This window comes from Cervus elaphus, chromosome 23 (genome assembly GCF_910594005.1).
Source record: "Cervus elaphus chromosome 23, mCerEla1.1, whole genome shotgun sequence".
Taxonomy (NCBI): Eukaryota; Metazoa; Chordata; class Mammalia; order Artiodactyla; family Cervidae; genus Cervus; species Cervus elaphus.
In genome coordinates this window covers 10,032,022-10,042,619 of record NC_057837.1, presented here as the reverse complement: position 1 = coordinate 10,042,619, position 10,598 = coordinate 10,032,022, and the positions used below count along the sequence as shown (strand labels likewise).

Here is a 10,598-nt window from a genome sequence, read left to right as displayed (position 1 = left end):
AGGACAGGGGTGTGGGGGGCAGGGAGTGTGAGAATGTCTCACCAGCTTTATTTTTTAAAATATTTATTATTTGGCTGTGACTGGTCTTCATTGCGGCATAGGGAGTGTTCATTGCCATGTGCGGGACCTTGGTTTGGCCTGGGGGACCTTGAGTTGTGGCATGTGGGATCCAGTTCCCATCTAGAGATAGTTCCCTGCATTGGGGGTGTGGACTCTCAACCACTGGACCACCAGGGAAGTGCCCTGTATCACTATCTTTAAACCTCTAACACTATGCTCTGGGTAAAGAGGCTTTCCTTTCTCACTATTTCTGGGGCAGAAATAAAGAAAAGTTGCTCAGTCATGTCCAACTCTTTGCAACGCCATGGATTATGCAGTCCATGGAATTCTCCAGGCCAGAATAGTGGAGTGGGTAGCCTTTCCCTTCTCCAGGGGATCTTCCCAACCCAGGGATTGAACTCAGGTCTCCTGCATTGCAGGCAAATTCTTTATCAGTTAAGCCACCAGGGCAGGACCCTTCCTTTCCTGTCTCTGAATATTTGTTCAAGGTATTTCCTCCACCTCAGAAGTCATCTCCTCATCCATCTTGAGGCTCAAATACTGTCTGTCCTGCAAGATTTGTCTCTGTAACCAATTCATCCATGAAACTTTTCTTCATCTCTCCAACGAAATGTGGTTTCTCACTCTGAAGAAGTTGAAATGCTTACAGACTCTACAAAGTCCATCGATTCTAAACTCTTTGTAACCATAGGTCTAGTTATATGCAATTGAAAATAATCTTTTTTTCTATCTTAGTGTATAAAATGACTGTGATTTAGGGTGATAGCTTCTATTAAATTGAATCTCTGTGATTTCTTTATTCACTTCTGCTCTAAAAGAAAACTGCCATTCACAGCTACCTGCCTATAGCTTGCCAACAAAATTACTATGTATGACTTTCAAGATTATCTTTACTGTTACTTTGGAGCTCAGGTTTCACTCTCAGTTCCCCGAGTACACTTTCTCAAATGATTTTGTTTTTAATGTTCAGTATTTTAGGAGATTCTAAATTTACTTTAAAATTTTATGACTTAGAACATGAAAATCTTCCATGTTTATGAAAGCCTGGGCAAAGCAACAAAGACCCAGCACAGCCAAAAATAAATAAATACAACTGTAAAAAAATAAAACCCCAAATACTATAAGAATGGAATATTAATCCTATCACCCCTAAAGCTGTGTGTGTGTGTGTATATGTGTTGTGTATATATGTGTGTGTGTATATATGTATATATGTGTTCCATATCTATGATTTCTGTCTCTGATATGATTATGTATTTGTTTGAGAACCTGAAGAATAGTTACTTTAGTTTTTTGACTGACTGCATACCTCCTAAATCCAACTTAAGTCCCATGATGTACACCCACATGAAGATATAAAGTGTGCTGTGTGATATAATGCTTGAAGTCAGTACTTGCAAACAGGATTAGCTGGGTTTCTGAGATGTCAGTTGTATTCTATGTTCCAATTGAAGTGTGCCAGTCTGCTGTTCGTCAAGGTTTTGAAAGTCATACTGGTGAGAGAGTAAATCAACCTTGTTCCTTAGAGACTAGAGGAAAAATATATAACTGTACATATAGCTGATAGGAGGGTGGGTTTTTTTTTTTTTTCTGATAATGGTATTTCAAGATGATTCAAATATTTTGCAGTGGAGTAAACATTTCAATGCGATCTCACTTTGAAATGAAGAAGCTAAGTCTCAGGGAGTTTACATGAGTCACAACTATTTGGCAGTACTGAGATTGTGAAACATGAGAGGAAAAAAAAAGAATTCAACAATAAATGAAGATCCAAACAAGCTACATCAAAACAAGAAAACAAAAGCAAACCAACACGTATATACACACACGGCTTTAAGGGTGATGGGGTCAATATTCCATTCTTATCTGATAGCATTTGGGGTTTTATTGTTTTACAATTTTATTTGAATTTTGGCTGTGCTGGGTCTTTGTTGCTTTGCCCAGGTGTTCTCTAGTTGTGGTGCCCAGGCTTCTCCTTGCAGTGGCTTCTGGAGCACCAGCTCTAGGTCGTGCAGGCTTCAGTAGTTGCTGAATGTGGGCTCAACAGTTGCAGTTCCCATTCTCTAGAGCACAGGCCCCATAGCTGGGGTGCACCGGCTTAGTGGCTCTGCGACATGTGGACTCTTCCCCCACCAGGGATTGGACCAGTGTCTCCTGCATTAGCAGGGGCTTCTTTTACCATTGAGCCACCAGGGAAGCCCCCCTGTTCGGGTTTTAACATAGGCCTCAGAATCTTTTCTTCCCTCCAACACCACTCAATTTTTTTTTTTTTTTTTTGAAACTAGAATTGCCCTTCACTCATCCAAATGAAATGAATTTCCAAATTGTAGGTTCTTAAATGCTTTTGTGCCCTGGACCCTTTTGGTTGTCTGGTGAAATGTCATTTTCAGAATAACCTTTTTAAATGCATAAAATACACGGGATGGAAAGGAAAATCAATTTTAATGAAACACAGTGAGCAAGATAAATTTGTGATAGACTAACGCATGTGGTTATATTAAATAACAAGATGTAGTGTCAGTCTAATGAGGACCATAATTTCAATGTAACAGTGACTTTTAACAATTTGAGAAAGCTGAAACAATAAAAATTGAACAGGAAAATCCATAATTTCTAGAGGTGTCAAAATCTCTGGTATTACTAAAGTGAATATATCTTACTTGGAGGCTATAACAGATATTTACACCCCGCCCCGCCCCCCATCCCCCCATCCAAGTTCAGGGACCTTCTGGTAGATTTGTAACTTGGGTGGCTCAAATAGTACCTGCTCCTGGGGGTGACGCCCTCCACATCGATGCTGGACTTGCTGCCTTTGACCAATTCGGGAAATCGGCAAACGGAGCTACAACAGAGTCACCGGGCGTGCCATCCTGAAAGGCTGCCTCGCCCAACTAAGAAACCTCGTCTAACTTTTCGAGGCTAAGACGCACAGGCTTCCCAGTAATCCCAGTTGAGCCCAACCTCCAGCCTCGAGCCCCATAAATTAGGCCAGTTGAGACCAGCTGCACCCACAGAGTTTGCTGGAAAAGCAGCATCTCAGGTTTCACACCAGAGCTGTCCAATCAGAATCTGCTAGTTCACAAGTTTCCCTAGCTGACGTGTATAAGCGTTATGGTTTGCAAAGTACTCCAGAAATGTGCTTTTGACAAGTAGAGCCACCTCCTTATCTAGTCGTTCGTCTTCCCTTTCAGAGAGTTCTTTCACTCTGAGTTAGAAATGTTCTCCGGCCAAGTCTCTGTCCCACCCTGCCCAGCGTGAGTTGAAGACTTAACTGCCTCACTTTTATTCAAAAGCTCCAGGAGTGCTGGGTGAGGCCAAAGTGTCTATGGGGCTGCTTTGGTCTGTTTCGTCAAATGACAAAGTCACGAAGGAAGAGAGGGTTTAGAGACAGGAGCAGCGTGTTGGAAATGAATGAATGAACAAAACCTTCCAAAGAGCCAACCAGTGAAGCCTTAGACACAGAAAACAGCTTTTAATCTTGAACTCCTCCTGCAAGCTTGTGTAATTTGTTGTCTTTAAGAAACGGGCTGGCTTTGTCGGCTCTGGGCCACTCGCATATTCTGTGCACTGAAGCCCCCGACTCGAATAGAGTGCTCGCTAGTAGCGGCGGCGGCGGCTCACGCAGACGATGGGCCGCGCCCCCCGGGAAGGCGGCCCGCGCGGTTTGTCCCCGCGCAGCTCCCATATAAGGCGGGCTCCGCCCCTGCCCGGGCATCCCCCGCGCCGCGCGAGCTTCTCCGCGTTGCCTTTACCCCGCCCGCCGCTGCCGCGCATGCCCGGCCCGCTCCGGACACCGGCGCGCCTGGGTTCCCCGCCGCTTGGGTCTGATCAGCACCCAGCTCCGCGCTCCCCAAGGGGAAAAGTCATGGGTCTCCGGGCTCTAGGAACTCGCAGGGTGCTAATTCCCGGCCAGCCTCAGGGCTCTAGGGAAGCTGACGCGGCGATTCCTAGTTTAAGTGGGTCACGTGTTTGCAGGCATCCTCTCAAAGCGTGAACCAACAACCAGTTGTTCCTGATTTGTAGATAAAGCAAGAGCCTTAGAGGCGCCCAATAATGCAGACTGGGCCACCCAAAGCTAATGCTGGAGCCGAAGCTCAAACCCAGGAGACCAGCCTCCGCTTCTTGCGGCCCGTCATAGCTGGGCTTGTGGAGGAGCAGTGCCCTCCCGCCCCCTACCAGGCTCTCAGGGTGCCCTGGGGGTGTGAAATACCGGCAAGGAGGAGATGGGGGCAGGGCATCCTTTTGTGGCCCATTAGGAACCTGGGGGCGCACTGGCTCTTGAGTATGGGCACTGCCTTCTGTGGGTTTTCCTGCCCGCCCCCACCCCCCTTCAGCTGTAAGACCGGAGGCAGGAAGAATGGGGTCGTGGGGCTGGGATGGGTGGGCTGAGTGGCCCAGAATGGGGCAGCAGGAGAAAGGTGGAATTGATGTTCTGGTTAATGTGGCCCGCAGGTAATCCTGCGGCTCATAGGTGGGCCCCTGGGTGTGTGTGAACGAATGCCCCCAAGAGTGTATGCATGAGGGACTCACTGAATGAATGAATGTGCATTCTCCGGGAGCAGGGACAGGACCTTGGACTTCATTTCTCCAAGACCCTAATCCCCAGGAGAGAGTCCTTCCCACCCCTAATTCCTTGAAGATGGAACTGTAACATGTATGATCTCAGTCGCTAAGTCCTGTCGGACTCTTTGGAACCTCATGGACTGTAGCCCACCAGGTTCCTCTGTCTTTGGAATTCTCCAGGCAAGAATACTGGAGCAAGTTGCCATTTCTTTCTCTAGAGAATCTTTCCGACCCAGGGATGGAACCCCAGTCTCCTCCACTGCAGGGAGATTCTTTACCACTCAGTCACCTGGGAAGCCCAAACTGTAACATAAGTGCAAAAAAAGTCCAATTAAGATCTGATTTCAGCCAATATAGCAATTCTTGCCATAACCTTTTTATTTTCATTTCTTCGTATCCCTGGATTGAGGGGTCCAGAACACAGGCTCAGACAGCTTCAGAATAGTAGAGAGGACCTGAGGAGTGGCCCACTATCCAGCTGTGATAATCTCTCTGCTCCGGTTTTAAATTGGATGAGTTAACTCCCCCGGTGGGGTAAAGCCAGGTCCATGGTTAGGGCTGAAATACTGTTTTTGGTAATCTGACCTCAGGATTGTGGTTCTTGAGCTGGCCCTAAATTGCTGCGAACTCCTCTTCTGCCTCCTTCCAGTTTTTTCAAGAGATGAGGTTGGGTTTTAGGTTTTCTTGAAATCGCCCCGTGCCCAGCGGCCCTGAGGCTCGAACTACCTGATTTCTTGACCTCGGAAGCGGCTCCCGGGCACCGTGGCTCCGCCCCCGCGCGCCGCCCGGGCGCCGCCGAAGCGCGGAGCGCGGATCACGCGGGCCGGAGTCGCTCTGGGCATGCTCAGAGGCGGGGCCGGAGGGCAGCCGCGGCCCCGGAGTCCGGCCCGAGCGCAGGGGCGGGGGCGGGGGCAGGGGCAGGGGCAGGGGGAGGGGGCGGGAGCCGCGGGCTGCGGCGGGCGCGGGGCCGCGCGAGCGCACGCGGGCCGGGCCGGCATGAGCGATGGCCTCGGTCAAGGTGGCCGTGAGGGTCCGGCCCATGAATCGCAGGTGAGTACAGGGGTTGGGGCGCAGGCGGCCCCCGCGCGCTTCCCCGCCCGGAGGGAGCTGGTGTCCGGCTCCCCTCCAGAGCCGTCCTGGACTTGGGGTTCAGAGCCGGTCCCCGGCCCCCCGGGCCCGGTGGTGGCCTCTGGGGGCCTGGGGCAACTTGAAGCTTTGCTCTCGCTTTTACACTGCTTCGGAGGGGACTCGGGGGGTAAAGAGTTTACGGCGCCACGGAGAAGATTCCTGTAAACTCTTCCCGGTCTTGAGAATTTGAGGAAGTTTTTCCCTCCCCTTTTGAAAAGCATCAAGGGATCACTTTCCTGAAGGTGTAAATTCACGAGCGTGGTTACGGGGCACCAAGAGCTGTGAGGCGAAGTCCCCTCAATTGTGCCAACTCAGAAGTTCTCTATTATCTCTGTAACTTTTTAATTTCTTAATAAGAGATGATTATGATTCACCGAACGTGAACCTTGACTTCTGATCAGTAGTTTCGCCGTCCTTAACTTCAGGTTAAAGAGCGCATGGGAAAACTTATTAATAAGTTTTGCTTCCTGGCAGAAAAAATTCAAGGACACTGAAGTACACGTGTTTGAAATATGCCGATGTTAATAGGGAGGTGGTTATAATTTAATCTTGAATGTTTCTACTAAGTGATGCTTTACAGAATGATTTGACTCTGCATTCTATGAAGAATAATCTGTTCTTCCTTTTCAGTGACTATAATCACTGGCTTTAGAATAGTTACTTTTAAAATTGGTTTAGCTTTAAAGAATGAAGTGGATCTAAATAGGATGTGTCCTTTCCAGTTGGTAGGAGCAGTTCACACAAGGCCACTTGTTTTTATTGGCTTCTCAAGCAAGTTGAACATTTTAACTTGCCATATGGCCTTTGCTACTTTTCTTGTGTTGACTTTGGAGGTCAATGTTAGTTCTGACAGCTGATTGAGGCATCAGAGGATTATAAAATCAAGAGATTGCTGCAGCCTTCTTTGATTTACCTGAATCTGTTTTTCTGTTGGCAGGTAGGGAGTCGTTATTCTGATTTGTAACTGTTGGAAACCACTGCTTTTGTGATTTTTAAGTTATTTCTAAAGCTTTTTAGGGAAGAAGTTTGACTTTTTGGTAAGTCAGACATGTACATTTCTATGTATATTCAGTCCTACAAAACAAATGGGCCCCATTTAGATGTTTTTAAAAGATTGTTCTCTATTTTGGATTTACATGTACAACAAATGAACCTTCTTTTCCTTCTTTGAACTAAAGAAGCTTTGGAGCACATGCTACAAGATTGTGTTGAGTAACTAGAAAGCATTTATTAAGCTTCTGCCAATGCTGGAGACCTGTGTTTGATCCCTGGGTCAGGAAGATCCCCTGGAGAAGGAAATGGCAACCCACTCTGGTATTCTGGCCTGGGAAATCCCATGGACAGAGGAGCCTGGCGGGCTGCAGTTCATGGGGTCAAAGAGTCGGACGCGACTGAGCATAAGGAAGCGGTGGTCTGGCTCCAGGTGGGGATGGGAAGCCTGGAAAGATCCATGGAGACAGTTTGCGGGCAGAATTGACAGGAATCGGCAGTTCATTGGGTGGGAAGGTGGGGAGAGGGGAAGAATAGAGAGTCGCTAACTGAAGTTTGATGCTTAAGAAGGTGGGAGAGGTTTGGGGAAGGTGTGTTCTCTTGGGTTTGTGAGTTTCAGGAGATGCAGTAAATGTCAAATACAAGCACAGCGTCCCACTAGAATGAGTGCTCCCCCAAGTGTTGATGAGGTTCACTGTCTGAAGTGTCGGAAGGACATCCATTTCTTTGCTGGTGTCGAGAAGACTGGAAGAAAACACGAATCTCAGGTGATCTGAGGATTGGCATTTGGAAATTTTTAGCACATGGATGACAGTTTAAGAATGTTACAGTGAGGTGGTGATTTCTCAGGAGGAGAAATTTTTTTTAAAAACATTTTGTTTATTTATTTGGCTGTGCTGGGTCTTAGTTGCGGCATGTAGGATCTAGTGTGAGGGATCTAGTATCTTGATACTCTGACCCAGAGATCAGACCGAGGCTCCCTGTGTTGGGAGCGCAGAATCCTAGCCACTGGACCACCAGGGAAGTTCCTAGAAACCTTATTTTTATGTATAAAGCACAGATACACAGTAGATTAAAGAAGACTGTTTACCATCAGAAGAGGGAATCAGAGGTTGGACGCTGGGATATGCTGCTTTTAGGTTTCCAGGGAGATGACTGGCCTGTAGCGGTGTAGGAGAACCAGCACAGCGCATGGTCATGAAAGGAAAGGAGAAGGGGCTCCCGAAAGAGGTGGTGGTGGTTGGTGTCTGGTGTTGTCAAGATGGTGCTCTGCTAATGCCAGTAAGATGAGGTCTTTGGTCTAGGAGACGAGTGTTGATAACCTTCCAAAGAGCAATTTCAAGGAGAGAAAATGTTCCGGAAGTTGGCAGTGAAGTGGAAAGAGGTATGCTAATGGCCAACCAGAAATGCTTGGCTTAACTCATAAGGAAAGAGGTGCAGGTTATAATATTTGTAAGAAACCATTTTTCACCAATGAAATTGGTGAATATTAGCTGAACTTCGAGTGTTAGTGATGGGATCATAAAGGGTCAACACCTTTGAAACTTTCATGTTGGGAAATTTGACAGTAGCTGTCAAGATATGAAATGTATAAACTCTTTGGCTGAGAAATTTCATTTCTAAGATTTTATTTTATAGATTGTGTTCCTATCTATCAAGATGTATGTGTAAGGATATTTCTGCATCATTCTTTGTATAACAACAACAAAAAAATCATAAATGACCTAAATGTACAGTAATGGGGGAATTTTAAAATTGTGGCCTAGTCATTTGGTAGAATACAATTTAATACTTAAAAAAGACTCTTAGGATCTTTGTCTTAGAAAGAGTTCCAAGATAGAGAATTAAGTAAGAAAAGCAAGATACTCACAGATGCATACACTGTTGTAGAGTTGTTAAAAATGTACACATACATGCACACACACGACCGTATCTGTATAGAGTGATTCGAAAGAAACCTGACAGCTAACTCCGGGGAGGAGAGCTGATGAAGAGTCTATTAGGCCAGGATAGAAGACGTTTTTTTCCTTTCACTGTTTGAGATTTTACTTTGCTCTTGGTAGTTTTATAATTAATAATTCAAAACTTGTTTATGTAATTTTAAAGAGTTATCCAAGAAGTCATTGGCGCCACAGAAAGAATCTTTAGCTCATTGTCCAGGAGGTTTGAAGGAAGTTGTTAAAAGAATTTTCCACCAGTTTGAGATGTGATTGACATATTTGTAAGTGTCAGATATACGGCATAATGACTTGTATATGTTGTGAAATAATTACCACAATAAGGTTAGTTAACATCCACCATCTCGTGTTGTTCCAAAAAAAGAAAAAAATCTTTTTTCCCTTGTGATGAAAACTGTTAGGATTTACTCTCAAAACAGCTTTCAAATACCTTCCAGAGGTATTAACTATGGTCATCAGGTTGTACATTATATCCTCAGGATTTATCTTATAACAGAAAGTTTGTGACTTTTGACCCCCATCAGGGCCATCTATACGGTAGCTCTTTCTCTGACTGCTTTCACTTGGCATAATGCCCTCAAGATTCATCTGTGTTGTTGCAAATGGCAGGATTTCCTTCTTTTTCATGGCTGGGTAATAGTCACATATTCATATTTATGTGTGTGTGTGTGGTCATGTCTTCTTTATCCATTCATCTGTTGATAGGCCCTTAAGTTGTTTCCCTGTCTTGGCTTTTGCAAATAAGGGTACAAGCCCTGGAGGCAAACAGGAAGCAGCCAGTAGGAAGGAGAGGCCTGGGGTGATAGGGCGGTTGGGTTGCATCCTGTTGAAGGATGGGGCAAGGGGGTGAGATACTGACTCTGAGCCAGGAGCCTGTGTGGTCACCAGTCCTCTGAAGAGGCACCCAGTGCTTGATTAAGGACAGAATGTGATGCATTCCTTTTTAATAATTGTCCAGGAGGAGGAAACTTCTTCCTCTCCCTGTTGGTGAGTTCTTGTGGCTGGTCTAATAATGAAATTGATGAAAGGTTAACAGGTGGAAAAGAAAGAAACTTGTAAGGAATTGAAAGGTCAAAGAACCTTAGGTTTTGTGTGCCCAATTAGTGAGGAATCTAAACAGGGTTTGGGCTTGGGGGTGGTTGTTTCTTTGCTAAGTGGTGTCTGGCTCTTTGTGACCCTGTGGACTGTAGCCCACCAAGGCCCTTTGTCCATGGCATTTCCCAGGAAAGAATACTGAAGTGGATTGCCATTTCCTTCTCCGGGGGATCTTCCTGACTCAGCGATTGAACCTGCGCCTCCTATATTGACTGAGCCCCCAGGGAAGCCCCCTGGGGTAGCACATTAAAGAAAGAACAAGGTCCAGAATCCCCTGTCTTTGGCAGTAGGGGTGTCCTTCCACCTCCGCAGGCAGGGTGTATGCCTTTCCCATGGATGATTGATTTCTTGCTTTCGGGGAGTTCAGGGAGACAGAGGAGGGTCCGAGTGTCCCTCATAGGTTGACCGTTTCTTAAGTAACTTTAAAACAATCAGTATGCCATGGAGGTGCTTTTTGGGGTGGCCCACCCTGAACCCCAGCACCACCTTGTGGCTTTTGGTTATGTGGCAGAAGTAGTAGTTTGAGGTTTGAAAAAGCCATTACGTTCCATCAGGTAACAGCCTCTCCCTTTACTGAGAGTTTTCTCTGGACCGGTGGTGTAGAAGCTCATTTAATGTTTCTCATAATATCAACAGGTGGAGGCTGTGATTATCATGCCATTTTCCAGGCTGAGGAAGATAGTTAACTTGTCCAAAAGTCAGTTTCCTAGCACAGTCACAGCTATGCTTTATAACATGAATAAAATGTCAGCAGACACTTCATTCACTCATAATTTTTGTGGGCAAAAGCTTACTATTTATGTA

At 46.0% G+C, this 10,598-nt stretch overlaps 1 protein-coding gene across 3 annotated transcripts in view; it reads left to right on the top strand.

Annotated features, from left to right (window-relative positions):
- The first annotated feature begins 5,489 nt into the window (after positions 1-5,489).
- Positions 5,490-10,598, top strand: part of KIF16B (kinesin family member 16B) — a 279,477-nt gene continuing 274,368 nt past the window's right edge. For 2 of the 3 annotated variants that reach the window (XM_043884697.1, XM_043884696.1), the window contains exon 1: positions 5,490-5,673. In XM_043884697.1, the coding sequence (XP_043740632.1) occupies positions 5,627-5,673 (47 nt within the window). In that variant the 5' untranslated portion in view covers positions 5,490-5,626. The remainder of the gene's footprint in view (positions 5,674-10,598) is intronic. The other variant, XM_043884699.1, reaches the window with a different exon arrangement.